The sequence below is a fragment of the Cetorhinus maximus genome, chromosome 26 (genome assembly GCF_964194155.1).
Source record: "Cetorhinus maximus chromosome 26, sCetMax3.hap1.1, whole genome shotgun sequence".
Classification (NCBI taxonomy): Eukaryota; Metazoa; Chordata; class Chondrichthyes; order Lamniformes; family Cetorhinidae; genus Cetorhinus; species Cetorhinus maximus.
The window spans coordinates 15,446,456-15,468,191 of NC_135904.1; the positions used below are offsets into that span (position 1 = coordinate 15,446,456).

Here is a 21,736-nt window from a genome sequence, read left to right on the forward strand (position 1 = left end):
TTACTGTAGCTCCAGTTCAGTTTACTATAAATTCAAAGTTCTTTAGCGCAGCCTTGGAAAATGGAGTACAGTCAACTAACTGAGTGAATACTTGGAGTTTGGTGCGAGGGGAGTTTGGTGAAGGGGGAGAAGGAGGTGTTTGTTTCTGCTTTCTTCCTATCTTACCCCATAGAAATTGGTTCTTGCTCTCCTAAAGGGGAAGGAGCTAGCTGTGTGGTGAGTATCTGGTAAGTGGGTAAGTTCTATTCTGTCCCTAAGGTTTAAAATAATACACAAATTGGTGGTAAAGCTAATAAAATATATAAGAAAGCAACATAAATAACTGATTAATATAATTAAGTAATTATTTAAAACACGTTAAAGATGGCAGGACAGGTGATGTGTCAAGGCTGCAGCATGTGGGAGCTCCTGGACAACATTGTGACCCAGGGCAAACACGTCTGTAGTAAACGTTTGCAGCTTGAGGAACTTCGGCTGTGAGTCATTGAGCTGGAGGCTGAGCTGCAGACAGTGCGACACATCAGGGAGGGGGAAAGTTGCCTGGATGCTTTATACCAGGAGGCAGTCACACCACTTCAGATAGGGTCTTCTGATTTGGTCAGTGTCCAGGAACAGGAGGGTGTGACTGCGAGTGAGGTAGGTAAGGGCACCCAGAGGGCAGGAGTGCAGGAATGTCAGCCTCTGCAATTGTCCAATAGGTTTGAGGTTCTCTCAGCTTATTTGGATGAGAGTGGGGGCTGCAGGGTGGATGAGCTGACTGACCATGGCACCGTGGTACAGGAAGCCATTCAAGTAGGGGGAGCACAAAGTGGTAGAAGGGGACAGTACAGTGAGGGGGATTGACACTGTTCTCTGTAGCAAAGAGCAAGAGTCTAGAAGGCTTGTGTTACCTGCCCAGTGCCAGTGTTTGGGACATCTGCTCAGGGCTGGATAGGAACTTGCAGTGGGAGGGGGAGGATCCATTGGTCATGGTCTATATGGGTACTAATGACATAGACAGAATGAGGATGGAGGCTCTGCATAGTCAGTATGACGAGCTAGGCACCAAATTAAGAAGCATAACCTCAAAGGTAATCATTTCTGGATCATTACCTGAGCCACTTGCAAGTTGGCATAGGACAAATAAGATTAGAGAGATGAATGTGTGGCTCAAAGGCTGGTGTGGGAGAAGTGGGTTCTAGTTTGTGGGGCACTGGCACCAGTATTGGGGAAAGTGGGATCTGTACTGTTGGGACGGTCTACACCTGAACCATGCTGGGGCCGGTGTCCTCACGAGCCACATAACTAGGGAAGTAGAGAGGGTTTTAAACTGAATAGTGAGGGCAAGGGATCAAATTTGGGAAGATGTGGTAAACCAAAGAGTAGAGACAAGGCAAGAGAAACAGGTATTAATATGGGAAATGATAAACAGACCGTGACAGGAAGGGACAGAGTACAAAGCTAAGAGTAACTCAGCAGATAAAGCTAGACACCACAAAAATAATAAAAGGACAAAACTAAAGGCTCTGTATCTAAATGCACATAGCATTAAAAACAAAACAGATGAACCGATATTGTATTTATTTATTCCTATTTGTGCTTTGATAGCCATTACAGAGACATGGCTACAGTGTGACATAGAATGGGACCTGAATATTGAAGGGTACGTGACATTTAGGAAGGACAGGAAGTTAGGAAAAGGTGGATGGGTGTCTCCGTTAATTAATGATGGTGTTAGCACATTAGAGAGGGATGACCTACATTCAGTAAACCAGGATGTACAAGCGGTTTGGGTTGAAATGAGAAATGATAAAGACAAGAAGTCACTTGTGGGAGTGGTGTACAAACTCCATAATTGTAAATACATGGCAGGACAGAGTGTAAAAGAAGAGATAATGTGAGCTTGTCAAAAAGGTACAGTAATAATCATGGGTGATTTTAACCTATATATAGACTAGAAAAATCAGACGGACAAAGGTAGCTTAGATGAGGAGCTCATAGAATGCTTTTGGGATAGTTTCTTAGAACATTGCATTCTGGAGCCAACCATAGAGCAGGCTGTACTAGACCTGGTATTGAGCAACGAGATAGGATTAATTGCTAACCTCCTAGTGAAGGCACCCATAGTTAGCAGTGATCACAATATGATTGAATTTTACATTCACTTTGAGAGATAAATGAATGTGTCCAAGACTAGTATTTTAAACTTAAATAAGGGCAATTATGAGGGCATGAAAGTAGAGCTAGCTAAAGTGAACTGGCAAATGAGGTTAAGGTCAATAGAGGTTCAGTGGCAGAACTCCTCTCCCTGTAGTTGAGCAAGAACCAATTTCTATGGGGTAAGATAGGAAGAAAGCAGAAACAAACACCTCTTTCTCCCCCTTCACCAAACTCCCTTGCACCAAACTCCAAGTATTCACTCAGTTAGTTGACTGTACTGATAGTTGATAGATCCTAACTTTTATTTGTTTGTTTAGATACGTGGATAGGGGCTACTGAATAGAGTCACAGGAGTCAGCTGATTAACTTTTATCTAAAGAATAAAAAAATTATTAAACATTATTACAATGCTCCTTCACCCACAACTCTACTTTTACAGATATATACAGATTTGTAAGGATAACACCAGCTACAACAGCTAACTTTTACTCTCATGTTCACAGTACATAGCGCATGTAAACCTATGGCACCCTGTGGTCAGATGCACCACACTCTGAAACCAAGTGACAGATGCCACCTTAACCAGATGCTATGATCTCTCCTCAACTCCCCCCAGAAGCTTGTCACACCGTGAGCTAACCAGTCTCACTGAACTCCGTCTTTCACATGGGGGTTTCCAATCTCCACTCTCCAAGACCTCACCTTGGAATCTTCTCCCAAACTGACGCTTTCTCTCAGACCCCTTCTGCAAGGGTTCACCTCCAGGGTTTCGAACTCTCCTTCTGATGTTGCTCTTCCCTGGGTCACCACATGCATTCAAGCTGTCTTCCATGCACTCTCTCTCACCAACCGAGCCATCAACAGTACACTCTGCTTCACATGCCCATAGCAAAGAGTTACAGACCTTCAGCCATCTCTTTGGACCTTCTTGCCTCTTGCAAGCTGTTCTCACTTTAAACCTGCTTTCTGCAGCTTGAAGCTTTAAACTTGAAACTTGGAGCCTTTCTCTCTGCCCCCTCACTCTTAATGTCACTTAACAGGACCTTTTCCAGGCTCCTGTTCTTCCTATAATTAGAAGGTCTTCTTGCACCTTTCTCTTGTTCCACTCCCCTGGTTTTTTTGGGGTCTTTTCTTTAGCTTGGGACTAGCTATGTCCTCTTTCCAGGTTGTTTCTGTTTGGCAGCTGTCTTCCAAACCGGCTGAACTCCAACAGCTTCCAAATCAAAACTGCTGTTTCTCTTCTTGTGTGTGATATGCCTGTCTGGTCCCTTGTTGCTAGGCAACAGCCCAATTTTTCTATCCTTGTTGCTTACCTTTTCTTTAGGAGCTGTAAAACTTATTAGAAATGCAGGCACCCTTTTAAAGTGAAACTTAAACTCAATTTGACCTTAACACACAGATACAGAAACACAAATTAAACTTAAAATTAAAGCTAAAACTCATTCCTGACACCCACAAATACAAGAATAACTTACTTAAACTGTATCTATTTCCCCACATCCTCCCTTTGGAGGGGAGAAAGCTTCACAACATTGCGAGGGGCTGTGAGTGCCTGCACCAGTGACTGCTCCCAGCCAGCTTTAGCGAGGAGATTGTACAACGTGCCCAGTCGTCCAACTGTCTTGCAGTCCTCTAAAACGCACTTTAGTTAGGAGTCTGTGCCCGGGAGGTGAAAAGTTCTGGGGCGTTTGGTGGCTCTTTGATGACTCTGCGTTGCTCGAGTCGGCAGATAAGCTAGAGACCCAACTCCAATCATATCAGTGTGGCTGCGTCTGAACTGTCTCAGCTGCAGAGGAATGGTCACTTTTTATACAAGGTTTCACTAATGCATGGCCCCTTCCCTGCCCCCACCTCCACCATCCCCCACCCCGCACATGCTTGTGCACTACCCTCAACCACAGGGCAGCTCTTGCCCCCCCCAACGCGCCTCAACCTTGAAGCCCAACAGACGTCCCTTGCGAGCGCTCCACAACATTACTCATTACTGTGCACTTGCCTCCGACTTCCCCTCAAAGTGCAGCCTGCCAGAATGCCCACCTTTTATATGCTGTTGTGAAACACATTTGCATGCAGTTACACTGACGTGGGCAGACGATCCAGCAGTGTGGGATGAGTCCGGCAGGCTGGCCTTATAATGATATGCTGATGTATTACAATGAGGTCCCCGATGTCCGATAGCATCAAACGTGGCCTGCCATCGATGGGCTGAGTGGTCAATCACAAACTGGTTTCACAACATTGTGAAACTGATTTTTTGCCGTCTCGCCATATTGCCTGCTCATGCCACTGCACACCCTAGCAGGCACAGAAAATTCTGCTGAAGGTTTCGCAAATCTGTTTTAGTGATGTTGATTGAGGGATAAGTATTGGCCAGGGTACCGGGGACAACTCCTCTGCTCTTCTTCAAAATAGTGCCAAGGGATCTTTTATGACCACCTGAGAGAGTAGCTGGGGCCTCAGTTTAACATCTCATCTAAATGACAGCACCTCTGACACTGCAGTGCTCCCTCAGTACTGACCCTCCAACAGAGCAACACTCCCTCAGTACTGACCCTCCAACAGTGCGGCACACCCTCAGTACTGACCCTCCAACAGTGTGGTGCTCCCTCAGTACTGGCCCTCAGACAGTGTGGCACTCCCTCAGAACTGATCCTCTGACAGTGAGGCGCTCCTTGAGCACTGACCCTCCGACAGCGCGGCGCTCCCTCACTGCTACACTGAGGTATCAGCTTTGAGTTTTGTGCTCAAGTCCTGCAATGGGATGTGAGCCTTCTGACTGAGAGGTGAGGATGCTGCCCATTGTGTGACAGACAATACTGATCACTAATTTTCTTTATCAGGCTGTGAATGAGTCTAACTTAAAGTTACCTGAAACAATTGACAAAATTATGGGTCGATGGACGCGACAGATGGGTTTTCCAGTCGTTACTATAAATACCATATTTGGACGTGTCTCTCAAAAACACTTCCTTCTGGATCCAAATTCAATTGTGACTCGTCCTTCAAAGTATAAGTAAGTCTGTTTAGTAAATTGATGGCCAGTTAAGGCCATATTGTAATATTTTGATACCATATAATTATTTAATATAATATTGTGAATGTCTTTTTATATGAAGATTATAAATGATGGTGAAACAACAATTAGCGATTTTCTAGTAGACACTTTCTGAATGTTAAATTCACTATTAAATGGTGTTGAAAATTCTGGGATTTTTTATATTTAAGGAGTAACACAAGAACTTCTATTTATATAGACTTGACCCGCCTCTAAAACTCATTAGTTCCATTGAATTACTGTGAAGTGTGTGAACTTTGCTGTTATTTTAAGAAATGCAGCAGTCATATTGCACACAGTAAGATTTCAAATGGAGCAATGAAACAAATGAAACAGCTCCTTTGTTCTTATGTTGGCGACTCCAGTTCTTTTTGAAATAAAACCATTGGATAAATGCATCGCCCGACCAGAGAAGGTGTCAGTTTAACAAATCATCTGAAGGAAGCCAGAGGCAGTGCTGCATTCTCTCATGCATCACCTCATGCTGTACTTTGTCCACTCAATCGTCCTTTCCCTCGTGCAGACACTCCCAGGTGTATGGCTTGTGCCCCAATCAAAGATAAGAAAGAGTTGTCTTAAGAACAGAAAGCTATCCCACATTGTGTCTGTACAGTTCATTTCATTCTTTGTGTGTTTCAGTTATACATGGATTGTGCCAATTACATGGATGAAAAGAAATTCAACACAGAATACGACTTGGTTATTGGGTTCCCGAGGTATGAATTCTGAATTTTAATACTTATCACCCTGAGAGATAAATAACAGTCTGAGAAAATTGCAAAGACTTTAAGCCCTTTGGATTTTGGAATCAGGGCAATTGCAACTTGGCAATGCTGGAAAATGTCTAATAGCGATATTCCTGCCTAACTTGGGTTTCTGCAATCTCTACCCTCCCTTGCCACCACCTCTTCCTGAGCCCTGCTGGACCCCTGTCCATGTCAGGGCCCCTGTCCATGTCACAGATACCAGTTTTCAGCCAATTCAATACACTCCATGTGATACCATGTGTTACCATGTGATATTGTAACACTTGATATCACATGGTATCACTCCATACCATGTGATCCAATGCTGAAGGCACTGGATACTGCAAAGGCTATGGGCCCTGACAATATTCCGGTAATAGTACTGAAGGCTTGTGCTCCAGGACTTGCTGGGCCCTGAGCCAAGCTGTTCCAGTACAGCTACAACACTGGCATCTACCCGGCAATGTGGAAAATAGCCCAGACTTGTCCTGTCCACAAAAAACAAGACAAATCTAATCCGACCGATTACAGCCCCATCAGTCTACTCACGATCATCAGTAAATTGATGGAAAGCAGTGTCAACAGTGCTATCAAGTAGCACTTACTCAGCAATAACCTGCTCACTGATGCTCAGTTTGGGTTCCGCCAGGGTCACTCAGTTCCTGACCTCATTACAGCCTTGGTTCAAACACGGACAAAGGAGCTGAACTCCTGAGGTGAGAGTTACTGCACTTGACATCAAAGTCAAAAAATAAAATTCAGGAACTAGTGTATGAGTGAAAGCTAGCTTGAAATATAAAAATGGATAGTAAGACTTTCTACAAGTATTTAAAAAGGAAAAGAGTAACTATAGTGAGTGTTGGTGCTCTGGAGAATGACTCTGAGGAACTGATAACAGAAAACAAGGAAATGTCTGTGTCTGTCTTCACTGTAGAAGACTTAATATTTGGGCATGGACTGCTTCAGTATCTGAGGAGTTGCGAATGATGCTGAACATTGCAGAATCATCAGCGAACATCCCCACATCTGACCATATGATGGAGGGAAGGTCATTGATGTAGCAGCTGAAGATGGTTGGGCCGAGGACACTACCCTGAGGAACTCCTGCAGTGATGTCCTGGAGCTGAGATGACTGATCTCCAACAACCACAACCATCTTCCTTTGTCCTAGGCATGACTCCAACCGGTGGAAAGTTTACCTTCTGATTCCCATTGTCTTCAAGTTTCCCAGGGCTCTTTGATGCCGCACTCAGTTAAATGCTGCCTTTATGTCAAGGGCAGTAACTCTCACCTCCCCTCTTGAGTTCAGCATTTTTTGCCCATGTTTGGACCAAGGCTGTAACGAGGTCAGGAGTAGAGTGGCCCTGGCTGAACCCAAACTGAGCAGTCCATGTCCAAATGCAGCAAGACCTGAACAATATCCATATTTGGGCTGAAAAGTGGCAAGTAACATTCGCTCAACACAATTGCCTGACAATGACCATCTCCAACAAGAGAGAATCTAAACCTTGCCTCTTGACATTCAATGACATTACCATCACTGAATTCCCCCACTCTCAACATCCTGGGGGTTACCATTGACCTGAAACTGAACTGGACTAGCCATATAAATACTGTGGCTACAAGAGCAGGTCAGAGGCTTGGAACTCTGCAGCAAGTAACTCACCTCCTGACTCTCCAAAGCCTGTCCACCATCTGCAAGGCACAAGTCAGGAGTGTGATGGAATACTCACCACTTGCCTAGATGAGTGCAGCTCCAACAACACTCAAGAAGCTTGACACCATCCAGGACAAAGCAGCCCACTTGACTGGCACCTCATCCATAAACATTCACTCCCTCCACCACCAATGCACAGTAGCAGCAGTGTGTACCATCTACAAGATGCACTGTAGGAATTCACCAAGGCTCCTTTGAGAGTACCTCCCAAACCCATGACCGCCAACATCTAGAGGGATGAGAACAGCAGACGGATGGGGGAATCACCACCTGGATGTTCCCCTCGAAGCCACTCACCATCCTGACTTGGAAAGATATCATCATTCCTCCACTGCCACTGAGTCAAAATCCTGGAACCCCCTTCCTAACAGCACTGTGGGTGTACCTACACCAGATGGACTGCAGCAGTTCAAGAAGGCAGTTCGCCACCACCTTCTCAAGGGCAATTAGGAATGGGCAATAAATGCTGGCCCTGCCCAGCCAGCGAGGCCCACATTCCATGAATGAATAAAAAGAAAAAAAATGTTACCCTGTACACCAGGTGCTATTATTTTGTGTAGCCACCTTTGATGAGGTGTCTTATCAAATGTCTTCCAGAAATCCAAGTAAACCATATCTACAGGTTCCTCTTTATTGAAATCGTTTGTTACTTCCTCAAACAACCCTAATAATTAGTTAAAAATGATCTTCCTTTCACAAAGCTATGTTGACTCTGCCTGATCCCACTGTGATTTTCTCAGTATCCTGTTATAACCTCCTTAATAATGGATTCTAGCACTTAAACTAAGACAGATGTTAAGCTAACTGGCCTGTGGTTTCCTGCTTTCTGTCTCCCTCCTTTCTTGAATAAAACTTTTATATTTGCCTTTTTCCAATCTACTGGGACCCTTCCAGAATCTAAGGAGTTTTGGAAGATTATAACCATTGCATCCACTATCTCTGCAGCCACTTCTTTTAAGACCCTTGAATGCAGGTCATCTGGTCCTGGGAACTTGTCAGCTTTTAGGTCTAATAATTTTCCCAGCACCTTTTCCCTGGAGACGATGATTGTTTTAAGTTCCTCTCTCCCGTTCACCTCTTGATCTGAAGCATCTTTGAGAAGTTTTCTAAGTCTTCTAAAGTGAACAGACAGAAAATACCTGTTCAACATCTCCACCATTTCCTTGTTTTCCACTATCAGTTCCTCAGAGTCACTCTCCAGAGGACCAACACTCACTTTAGTTACTCTTTTCCTTTTTAAATATTTTTGAAACTTATCATCTGTTTTTATATTTTTAGCCAGATTTCTTTCTCTTTTTTTAGTCATTCTTTGCTGGTTCTTAAACTCCGTCTAATCTTCTGACCCACCACTAACCTTCACAGAATTGTACAGTATTTCTTTCAATTTGATACTATCCATAACTTCCTTATTTAGCCAGGGATGATGCATCCTTCTCAAAGATTCTTTCTCACTGGGATAAATCTTTGCTGAGAGTTATTAAATGTCTCCTTAAAAGTCTGCCACTGTATCTCTATTGTCCTACCTTTTAATCTAATTTCCCAGTTGACATTAGCCAACTCTTTCGTAACTCTTCTAGCTTTCATAACCTTATAATACTTCCATTTATGTTTAAAGCACTAGCCTTTGACTCATACTTCTCACCTATAAACTGAATGTGAGATTCTATCATATTATGATTGCTGTTGCCTAGAGGCTCCTTGACTTTGACGTCGTTAATTTATCCTGTCCCATTGCACATTACCAGCTCTGGAATGGCATGTTCTCTGGTTGGATGTGCAATGTGTGGCTCTAAAAAATCTATCCTGAAATCACTCTATGAACTCATCTTCTGTCATGATAACTGTAGATTGTGGTAGTGGACTCCAGTATAAGATACTATATGCTACTCTGTACTAACTAGGGATGTCACCTGACATGGGGGTTGAAGGTCAGATAGCACATTTTGGAGCCTGTCTTGACAGAGTTCAGTTACTGCAGATATGTGTTTATGTTAGGAAAATATGTCATCAATAAAGTTAGCTCAGCTACAATGTCGACGGCCTGTCTGCATCATTAAAAAAAAAGCAAGACATGATGTCAGAAGTAAGCTAAATGCAACAACGGAAGTTCTGAAATCACTGACAGAGCTCAGTTTGGAGGGAAATCTTGCCAAAACTGGAGAAGGTTTTGGCAGTGATTCGAGCTGTACCTCACAGCAATGGGCAGTGATTAAAAAAAGACCCTCAGGTACAGTCTTCCATTTTCCTTCATGTAGCAAGGGAAGCAGCCCTAGAAGTTTATAACACATTCACGTTTGGAAGTGATGAGAAATGAAATGGCTTGAAAGAAATAATGGAAAAATTTGAAGCCTACTGCAGCCCTAAGAAAAATATTGCTTATGAAAGATACCGATGTTTTACATGCCTGCAAAGCAGTGACAACATTAGTCAGTACGTAACTGAGCTGAGAAAACAAGCTATATTATGTGAATTTGGACAGCTTGATGAACCGCTCATCCAGGAAAGAATAATTTCCGGACTCGTAAATGACACTCTGAGAGAACAGCTTTTGAGGGAAGTTAACCTCACACCGGAGAAAGCAATAAATATCTGCAGAGCGGCAGAGACATCGAAATGCCAGATTAAACAGATGACCGAGGATTATAAACTGCCCATGGTCAAGCAGTTGGATACAGTTAAACAGAAACAGCCCTGGGAAAGAAAAAATAGACAGCCTGAAGGTAAAAGGAGTAAATTTGCTATCAAAACATTTAAATGCAGCCAATGTGGAACAGAACATTTACCATGTTGTCCAGCCTATGGAAAGCAGTGTAAGAACTATGATAAACTAAATCACTTCGCTAAGATGTGTAAATCAAAGAAAGTGCACACAATTGACACAGACACTGAAACTGAACTTTTCATTGGTGCAGTAACAACAAATTCCAAAGAAGACGAATGGAAGATTGATTTAAAAATTGCCAACATGATGGTGAATTTCAAGCTTGACACAGTTGCACAAGCAAATGTAATTCCCATAAGCCTGTATCGTAAGATAAGGAAAGTAAAACAACTAACTAAAACAAAAGTGAAGTTATCTACTTATATAGGTGAAAAAATTGCATGTGAAGGCCCATGCATACTTAAAATGAACTACAAAAAACAGTCTGAAGCATTTCCATTCATAGTGGTGAAAACTGATGCAAAACCCATTCTTCAAACCCGTTCCAAAGCTTGTGAAAATCTGAAGCTAATCAAGAGAATAGTGACTGTCACCAATGATGACATCCTGAGCGAGTATAAAGATGTGTCCCGGAAATTGGTTGCCTAAAAGGAGAACGCACAATCAAGATTGATGAAAATGTGATACCCAAAATACACCCACTCAGGAAAATGCCAGTAATACTGAAAGCAGAGTTGGACTGAATGGAGAAACTTTACATCATCAAGAAAATTGAAGAACTGACAAAGTGGGTTCATCCAATTGTAATTGTAGAAAAATCAGATGGGAATCTGCGAGTCTGTCTGGATCAAAGAGACCTAAATCAGGCAGTAGAAAGAGAGCATTACCAGCTACCCACAGTAGAAGCGATCACATGTAAGCTAGCTGATGCTAAATACTATTTGGTCTTGGATGTGAGTTCAGGCTTCTGACAGGTCAAGCTGGATGAATGCAGCTCCCATCTCTGTACTTTCAACACACCGTATGGGTCATACAGGTTTTTACGCTTAACTTTTGGTATTAATTCAGCTCCAGAGGTGTTCCACAGAACAGTGAAGCAGCTGTTTGAAGGGTTAGAGTGCGTGGAAACCTATGTCGATGATGTGCTGGTCTGGGGAGCCTCACAAGAAGAACACGACCACAGACTGAGGCAGGTGCTGGCCAGAGCTAGAGAAAGGAACCTCAAGTTGAAGAAGGAAAAGTGCAAAATAGGTCTCCATGAAATCAAGTACTTGGGACATGTGCTAACAAGTGAGGGACTGAAGCCAGACCCGAGTAAAATCGAAGCAGTCATGAACATGCCGACCCAGAATGTAAGAAAGATTTGGAGAGGTTTTTGGGAATGGTGACCTATCTTGGGAAATTCATTCCGCACATGTCAGACCTGACAGCACCTCTCAGAGAATTTCTACAAAATAATGTGGAATGGCACTGGGAACAAAGTCACCAGGAAACTTTGAGCAGTCTGAAGAGAACACTGACCCAGGCACCAGTGTTAAAATATTACGATGTCAGTCAGCCTGTCAAGATCTCAGTGGCCACTTCAAAGACTGGCCTGGGGGCTGTTCTCTTGTAAAATGAGGCACCAGTGTCACATGCTTCAAAGGCAATGACTGAAACACAGCAGTGGTATGCCCAAATAGAGAAAGAAATGCTAGCATTGTGTTTGGCCTAGAACGTTTCCACCAGTTTGTCTATGGCAAAGACATGGAGATAGAATCTGATCATAAGCCTTTGGAAACTATACTTAAAAAGCCCCTGAACTGTGCACCACCAAGAATCCAAAGATTACTAATGCATCTGCAGAAGTACCAGGTCAGAGTTAAGTACAAACCGGGCAAGGAAATGTACATTGCAGACACTCTGTCACATGCTTACCTACCCATTATGGAGGAAGAGGATAAACAAATGGAAGAACAGGTCCACATGCTGACAAAGAACTTAGCTGTGGCTGTAACCAAACTGGATGAGATCAGGGAAGCGACCAAGAATGAACCACCCTGAGAAAACTGCAACAGATTGTGCAAACTGGCTGGCCCACACATCGGAGCGGAGCCCCTTCTGCTGTACAAGAGTACTGGAACTTTCGTGAGGAACTTTATGAGGCAGAATGAATACTTTTCAAGGGAGAAAAGGTCATAATTCCTGCAACACTGAGGGAGAAAAAGCTGCAGCGCATATATGAAAGTCACCTCAGCATAGAAGCATACAGAAGAGCTCGAGATGTAATGTATTGGCCTGGAATGGGAAAACAAATTGAGGAAATGGTGAATGCGTGTGCAGTGTGCTAAAAGTACTGTAAGTCGCAACAAAAAGTGCCACTTCAACCACACAAGCATTCCAGAGAGGCCCTAACAGAGCATTGGACTAGACTTGTTCACATTTGACAACAGTAAGTGCCTACTAGCAGTAGATTATTACTCAAAGTTTTTTGACTCTGAGCTGCTGAGAAATGATAGTAAAAGCATCACCGTAATTATTTAAAATCAATTTTTTCTCACCAAGGCATACCTGAAGTGCTCATCTCAGATAACGGTCCACAATTCTCAGGCACTGAGCTTCTCAAATTGGCACAGGACTGGGAGTTTTGCCACACCATGTCAAGTCCCAAATATCCACAGTCCAACAGAATGGTGGAACGTACCATGCAGACCCTAAAACACCTGTTGAAGAAGGCAAAGGTGGACAGAAGAGACCCCTACCTGGCTCTGCTGGATTTCAGGAATACTCCATTAGAAGGGATTGGATTATCTCCAACACTGCTCCTGATGGGGGGAAGACTAAGAACTAAGCTCCCAACTGTTATTTCCACATGAATTTTTTTTCCAGTGAGCTACAGCGTGTAGGATCTGCTCAAACTGAGACAGCGGAAGCAGAAACAGTACTTTGACCGAGGGCCTGACCTCTGCCTGACCTGAACATGGGAGAGACAGTGAGGATTCAGCATGAAGGGATCTGGAATCCTCCTGTTGTCACGGGAATCACAGGAGAACCAATGTCTTACATAGTGCAGACCCCAAACGGACAACAGTACAGGAGAAACCGGAAATTCTTACAGAAAACAAATGAAATGCAATCCTGCCCTGAACCAGAAAGAGTAGCTGAAGATCAAAAACCAGAATGTACCGCCCTGAAAACTATCGAAGGGGTCAATAGTGACACAGAGCTGGAGAAGGCCCCTTGTCCTTTCAAAAGAAGAAGAAGAATTGTGAAAAAACCAAAGAGATACAGAGATGAGTAAAAGACAAAACAGACTGATCAAAACAGAGTGAGAAAGAATAGATAAGAGACTTTGTGTACTCGAGTTGTATAAAAGTTTTTTTTGGAAAAAAAAAAGGAAATGTCCATGATAATAGATTATTGTGGTTGTGGACTCCAGTATTAGATAGTATGCGGCACTATACAGTACTCTGTACGAGATAGGGGGTCACCTGACCTGGGAGTTGAAGGTCAGATAGCACTTGTTGGAGCCTAACAGTAGTTATATGGTAGGATGGGGTATAAGGAAGAAATAATGGGGGCTTGTGAGAAAGGTACGGCAATAATCATGGACGATTTTAATCTAGATATGGATTGAACGAATTCAGTTACTGCAGAGATATGTGTTTTTGTTAAAATGTGTTATCAATAAAGTTAACTCAGCTACAATGTCGACAGCTTGTGTGCATCATTGAACCAAAAGACAAAACATCTTCCAGGCTACCTTGCCAATCTGATTTGTTCAATCCATATGTAGATTAAAATCACTCATTATTATTGCTGTACCTTTCTCACAAGTCCCCATTATTTCTTCTTTATACCCCATCCTTTATGTATCTACTGTTAGGAGGTTTATAAACGACTCCAAAACTGACCTCTTACCTTTCCTATTTCTTATCTGTACCTAAACTATTCTGCATCTTACTCTTTCTAGCTAAGGTCATCTCTCACTATTTTATTAATGTCATCCTTAATTAACAGAGCTACCCCACTACCTTTCCTAGCTTCCTGACACTCACTCTAGTTTTTTGTTGTTGGGAAGTTGAGTATTGGACGAATGTTGTTTTTTCTGTTAGGTGTTGAGGAAGCTTTACTTGATATTTGCTGCTACCCACAGTTCCACAAGATGTGCAGATAGAATTGGTATCACGATGACATTTCATCAAATAAGTAAAAGAATGAGAATGCTTACTTTGCCCCAATTGCACATGAAGTCCTTGTCCTAATAAATTTGTTTTAAATCCAACAACAGAAACCATTCCAAGTATGAAACGTCATGGAGATGAGTGGATCTTGGCCAACATTAATGTTACAGGATATTACAGAGTGAATTATGATGAGGGAAACTGGAAAAAACTTGTGAATCATTTGTTAACAAACCACACAGTGAGTACAATCTTTACCCTTTGCTTCATTGACACCATTGTGCTTGTTATCGAAGAGTTGACAGAATGCTTGATGCCTTCAAAACTAAACTTCAGATGGGAGAAACGAGAAATTCCTTGGTTAGGTAGCTAATAGATTCAGATCTGGTCATGTTACAATAGAGATATTTAACCAGCTTGTTCTGAATTCTTCTAGAGTAAATTACCTAAGACATCAATGGGATTTCAACTTGAAGCAACTTACCAGCTTGAAACTGCTCAAGCGAGTTAGTTCCTGCTTGTCCAGGGGCAGCAACAAAATCTTCCTACAAAAGCAAAATCACGTCGATCTGAAATGTTAACTATGTTTCTGCCCACAGATGCTGCATGATCTGCTAAGCATTTCTAGCATGTTCTATTTCTATAGAAAACTCTTCTTCTTGAGAGAACTTTCCAAGGACCTCAAAGAGCTTCATCATCCCTTCCCCCTCAGGATCAGCTTAAAATGTAATGAGGGCCCCAATGACCCTGATTTGAATATTCATGAGGACCCACTGGCTTTAGACAGGTGCCTCATTTGCATGCAAAACTTGCTAGCAATATCAGGAAAGTCACAAGCAGGAAAGAAAGCCTCTCATTATTAATTATCTACCTGTCTGATTTCTGCTGTTTGGATTTGTTTAAATTTAACTGCATGGGAACATAGGAACAGGATTAGGCCATTCAGCCCATCGGGCCTGCTCCACCATTCAATTTGATCATGGCTGATCGTCTACCTCAGTGCACTTTCCCGCACTATCTCCATATCCCTTGATGTCATTGGTCTCCAGAAATCCATCGATCTCTGTCTTGAACATGCTCAATGATTGAGCTTCCATAGCCCTCTGGGGTTGAGAATTCCAAAGATTCACCACCCACTGAGTGAAGAAGTTCCTCCTCATCCCAGTCTTAAATAGCCTTCCCCTTATTCTGAGACTGTGCCCCCGGTTGTAGACTCACCAACTGGGGAAACATCCTATCCACATCCACCCTGTAAGAATTTTGTAAGTTTCAGTAAGGTCACATCTTATTCTTTGAAACTCTAGAGAATACAGGCCCAGTCTCCTCAATCCCTCCTCATAAGAGAATCCCACCATCCCAGGGATTAATCTGGTGAACCTCCATTGCACTCCTCTGTGGTGAGTACATCCTTCCAAATAAGTGGATCAAAACTACACACAATACTCCAGGTGAGGTCTCACCAAGGCTCTATACAATTGCAGCAAGACACCCTTACTCCTGTACACAAACCCCTTTGCGATGAAGGCTAATGTACCATTTGCCTTTCTAATTGCTTGCTGCACCTGCGTGCTAGCTTTTAATGACTCATGAACAAGGACGCCCAGGTCCCTTTGGACATCAACACTTCCCAACTTCTCACCATTTAAGAAATATTCTGCCTTTCTGCTTTTTTTTTCTACCAAAGTGAATAACTCCACACTTACATTATATTCCACCTGCCATGTTCTAGCCCATTCACTTAGCTTGTCCAAGTCCTCTTGAAGACCCCTTGCACCCTCCTCACAACTTACATTCCCACCCAGCTTGGTGTAATTAGTTTAATGTAGCATTGTGATACATGTTACTTGCATAAACTCAGGGTAAGAGTAAACAGGTGGAGGACTTTCATTATTTGAGCAAATTTAAAGAAAGATTTATTATGAAAGAAAGAGTGGTGATTCAGTGAAGAGCTATACCCTTGTGATGTTTCATTTTGTGAATAAATCTAAGTTCAGTAAAGGTAGACTTCTGATCTCCCCCTTCACCAAATGGCTGTTAGAAATTTAACATTGTAGCAGAGAATAGTTGCATGAAGGTCAAGGTTGGAAACTTGGACATTTTTTTCAGACAGAAGATTACAATCTGAGTAGCTTTTGTGAAGAATGGCTGAAAGAAAGTGTAAATAGTCAGGATATGATTACCCGCTGATGTTCCTTATGACCAGTAGCAGGATGATGTGGATATGTGAACACGGGTTACATCCCTAACACAGAGGAAACGATGTATGGCCTTGGCATTGTCACTTGCTAACATAAATAAAATTAGAAGCAAAGAATTTTATGAGCCTTACCAGAAAGATGATCTATTGGATGCGCATGAGACATGATCAGGCTCTGATAGATTTTGAAAGATGGAAGGTCATCCCATAGATTTTAACAGACTGTGTGAAAAATTGCAGAAATGCAATATGGAGAATCCTTGTTCAGTACTTGCATTTAAATTACTGGATTGTGCTAAGGTGTCACATCCAGACAAACTCCTAATCTTAACTTGCGTTTGGTTCTGGGAAAGAGATTCCCTTTTGGAACAGGTGCCTGCTGCTTTGCAAAGATTCCTGGAGATACAGCCATTTCAAGAAGCCCTGATAGCACATTCCAAAGTGTCACAGAAGATGGAGGATTCAATGATTGTGGTCTTCCAAGATTATCCAGATACTGGACGCAAATGCTAGTACAAGGGAAGAGTTACAGACAGAAGGAATGAGGATGAAAGCACTTTTAGCAGATTTGGATACCACAGCAGATGACAGGATTGGAGCAGTAATAGTAGGAGAATGAACCCCAGGAATGTCCAAGGAAGAGTTAACCGGTGCCTCAGGTGTGACTCAAAATATTATGCGATGAACTGCCCAAGCGGAAAAGTAGTGTTCTTGAAGTGACGTGTGACACAGAATTTGGAGACTGAAGATGATGATCAGTCCGAAGGAATTGCAATTGTCACAAGCTTTAGTCTGGTGATGAGTGTATTAACTGTGCAGTGTTAGCTAGTGGGTGCACATCGACAGTGTGTGGAACAGATTGGCTAAAACGTTACCTAGATTTCATTCAGTGTTTGGATTGACATAAGGTCAGGGATTATGAAAGTTTTTTAAAAATTAATTTACAGGATGTGAGCTTTGCTGGCTGGGCCAGCATTTATTGCCCATTCCTAATTGCCCTTGAGAAGGTGGTGGTGAGCTGCTTTCTTGAACCGCTGCAGTCCATGTGGTGTAGGTACACACACAGTGCTGTTAGGGAAGGAGTTCCAGGATTTTGATCCAGTGACAGTGAAGGAACGGAGATATATTTCCAAGCCAGGATGGTGAGTGACTTGGAGGGGAGCTTCCAGGTGGTGGTGTTCCCATGTGTCTGCTGCACTTTAGAGGTCATGGGTTTGGAAGGTGCTGTCTAAGGAGCCTTGGTGAGTTTCTGCAGTGCATCTTGTATATGGTACACACTGCTGCTGCTGTGCATCGATGGTGGAGGGAGTGAATATTTGTGGATGGGGTGTCGATCAACTGGGTTGCTTTGTCCTGTATGGTGTCAAGCTTCTTGAATGTTGTTGGAGCTGCCCTCAAACAGGCAATTGGAGAGTATTCCATTGCATTCCTGACTTGTGCCTTGTAGATGGTGGGCAGGCTTTGGGGAGTGCGGAAGTGAGTTCCTAGCCTCTGACCTGCTATTGTAGCAACAGCATTTATATGACTAGTCCAGTTCAGTTTCTGATCAATGGTAACCCCCCCAGGATGTTTGTTTTGGGTTTGAGGATGACAACACACTGAGGTCACTAAAAAGAGTGGTGATTCTATGCAAAATAGCTGGAATAAGCCTCTTTATTAGTACTGATGTTGTCTCTAGTCAGATACCTTTGCTGTTAAGTAAGGCTTCCATGAAAATGCCACAAATGAAACTGGGCATGGATAATGACAAAGCAATTGGATTTGGAAAGTCGGTAGATCTGCTCACCCTTCTTGTCAAAGATTAAAAATCCTTCTAAAGCATGCATGTGTGCTTGATGAGTTTACAAAGCTCATTAAAGAGATTAGTGCAAAATGTGAAATATATAAAAGTAGCAGAAGCCACCGCCAGGTTCTGATGTCAGCCTTCCATTGGCATGTGACTTTATTGAAGTAGATGTCATGGTTCTGGAGGTATGGGACAAAGACAAAAATATTTTAATTTTACTTTTTATAGACATGGCAACGAGATTTAGTCTCTCCACAATATATGACAAGGACAAGAGGCTGATTGTCGATGAAGTCATAGAGAAATGGATAGGGATAAAACTTAGGACACTGGCTAAGTTTCTGACTGATAATGCAGGGGAATTTGCTAATGATGAGTTTAGAAATGTGTGCAAACATGAACATTGTGGTCATAAATACCTCAACAGGAAGTCCTTTCAGCGATGGGGGTGTACCTACACCACATGGACGGCAGCGGTTCAAGAAAGCAGCTCACCAACACCTTCTCAAGGGATGGGCAATAAATGCTGGCCCACCCAGTGACACTCACATCCCGTGAATGAAAAAATAATGGACTCTGTAAAAGGAATACCAAAGTGATAAATGAAAAGCAGTATCAAATCTTAGCAACTGCATTGGGCAGTTCATGCAAATAATTTTCTTGAGATGATTGGAGGATATGATCCTTATCAATTGAGAAACCCCAAATTACCTTCTGTGCTGGGTGACAGTCTCTGTGCCGTAGAGGGGATTACAATTAGTTCCATTTGTTCAGCACATGCTTTACATGCAGGGAGAAAGGCCGAGGTCTCATAAAATTTGCAGAGTTCTAGCACCTCGTTAGCAGAGCGTCTGAGAGAAAGATTTTAATTCTGGGGATATGGTGTATTATAAAAAAGAGGGTCACAGGGAACGGTAAGGTGCTAGTGAGGTGACAAGAGGAGATGGGCTGGCAGAATGGGGTAAAAGAATGAAAAGTACGAAAGTGCAGTGCGAGTTCTAGTGGTGGGTTTGAAAGTGATCGAGCATGACCGAATGAGAGGGAGACTCCGATCCTGTAGTAGTCATCCTGAAAGACATTGAACTGCATGTAGAGGCTGCAGTTCGAATAGATTACACAATGAAAGGAAGGTTACAGAACAGTGTCAAGATTGGAGGAGAAGCAGAAGTCCTAATAGCCGTGAAGTTTTGGTGGCTGGCAATAAACGAAAGGGTAAACTAACGAGAGGCAAAACGAAAGGAATTAGATAATTGGAAAGAATTTGGAGTTTATTCTGAAGTACTGGGTTGGGGACAGCCAACCTTGCGCAGAAAAGGTTCTCGCAGATGGGCCTTTATAAAGATAAAAGTGGGGCTAGTTTCTTGGGGTTTTGAAGCATGACCAGGAAATACAGATGTTAGGGTGGACTCCCCCACAGCTGGAAAACTAATCCTGAAAGTCTTTTTAGTTCTTTTGGCCACATGCTTGTGGGAGTGTAGATTAATTGACATGAAAGCCACATGTCTGCATGGTGAAGAATTTCAAAAAAGAAGTGTTTCTGGAACCACCTAAAAGAGGCAAAGCGATGCAGAAAGGAAACTATGGAAGCCAAACAAATAACTGAACAATATCTCGAGGAGTGTGGTATTATTCAATGAGATATGTCTTGCTGAAAATAGACTGTGTTCAATTAAAAGCAGATCCTGCAATGTTTTATTGACATCAAAAAAGGAAACTTTCAAGTATCTTCATGCTGCATGTTATGGGGTGGTGCTGTGGAATTTGAGAAATGTATCATTAATAAGATTAGCAGGAATTTAAGATTGCAATTCAGGCTTCAGGGGCTTTTAAATATATTGGTCTAGACTCTAAAGGGAATAGTTCGGGAATAACTTTGAATGAGCAAATCCTTTTTAGAGAGGGTTACCCCTATCTCGTTTAATCGTGCTCGGTTATTACAGAAAGATGGTGAACTGATGAAACTAGTATTAGTAAAAAAGCAGTATTGGAAAAATTAATGGAACTGGAAGTAGATTAATCCTTGGACCTGATGACCTACATCTCAGAGTGTTGAAAAAGGTGGCTGTGGAGATAGTGGATGCATTGGGAACTACAGACCTGTTAGCCTGACATCAGCAGTAGGGAACATGCTAGAATCTATAGTAAAGGATGTGATAACTGAACACTTAGAAAATAATGGTAGGATTGGGCAGTGTCAACATGGATTTATGAAAGAGAAATCATGTTTAACAAATCTGTTGGAGTTTTTTGAGGATGTAACTAGCAGAATAGATAAGGGGGAACTGGTGGATGTGGTGTATTTGGATTTTCAAAAGGCTTTCTGAATAAGGTCCTACATGAGAGGTTAGTAAGCAAAATTAGAGCATGTGGAACTGGGAGTAATAGTGTCCTGGAGTTTACAGCACGGAAAGAGGCCCTTCGGCCCATTGTGTCCATGCTGGTCATCAAGCACCTATCTATTCTAATCCCATTTTCCAGCACTTGGCCCGTAACCCTGTGTGCTATGGCATTTCAAGTGTTCAGATAAACGCTTCTTAAATATTGTGAGGGTTTCTGCCTCTAACACCTCCTCAGACAGTGTGTTCCAGATTCCAACCACCCCCTGGGTGAAAAAATTTCTCCTCAAATCCCCTCTAAACCCCCTGCCCTTTACCTTAAATCTATGACCCCTGGTTATTGATACCTCTGCTAAGGGGAAAAGTTTCTTCCTATCTATGCCCCTCATAATTTTGTACACCTCTATCAGGCCCCCCCTCAGCCTTCTCTGCTCCAAGGAAAACAACCCTAGCCTATCCAGTCTTTTCATAGCTGAAACGCTCCAGCCCAGGCAACATCCTGGTGAATCTCCTCTGCACCCTCTCCAGTGCAATCACATCCTTCCTATAGTGTGGCGACCAGAACTGCAAACAGTACTCCAGGTGTGACCTAGCTAACGCTTTATACAGCTCCATCAAAATTTCCCTGCTCTTACCTTTATTAGTCGAGGCATAGAATATAAGTGTCCATTATGCCTTCTTAACCACCTTACCTACCTGTGCTGCTGCCTTCAAGGATCTATGGACATGCACACCAAGATCCCTCTGATCCTCTGTACTTCCTAGGGTCCTGTCATTCATCGTGTACTCCCTTGCCTTGTTAGTCCTCCAAAAATGCATCACCTCCCATTTCTTGGGATTAAATTCCATTTGCCACTGTTCTGCCCATCTGACCAGACCACCTATAACGTCCTGTAGTCTAAGTCTTTCCTCCTCACTGTTTACCACACCATCAA

At 42.7% G+C, this 21,736-nt stretch overlaps 1 protein-coding gene across 1 annotated transcript in view; it reads left to right on the plus strand.

Annotated features, from left to right (window-relative positions):
* Nucleotides 1-21,736, plus strand: part of LOC144668328 (aminopeptidase N-like) — a 71,339-nt gene that overhangs the window by 25,149 nt on the left and 24,454 nt on the right. The window contains exons 10-12 of the mRNA XM_078530215.1: nucleotides 4,980-5,152; nucleotides 5,834-5,910; nucleotides 14,590-14,723. Coding sequence (XP_078386341.1) covers nucleotides 4,980-5,152; nucleotides 5,834-5,910; nucleotides 14,590-14,723 — 384 coding nt within the window. The remainder of the gene's footprint in view (nucleotides 1-4,979; nucleotides 5,153-5,833; nucleotides 5,911-14,589; nucleotides 14,724-21,736) is intronic.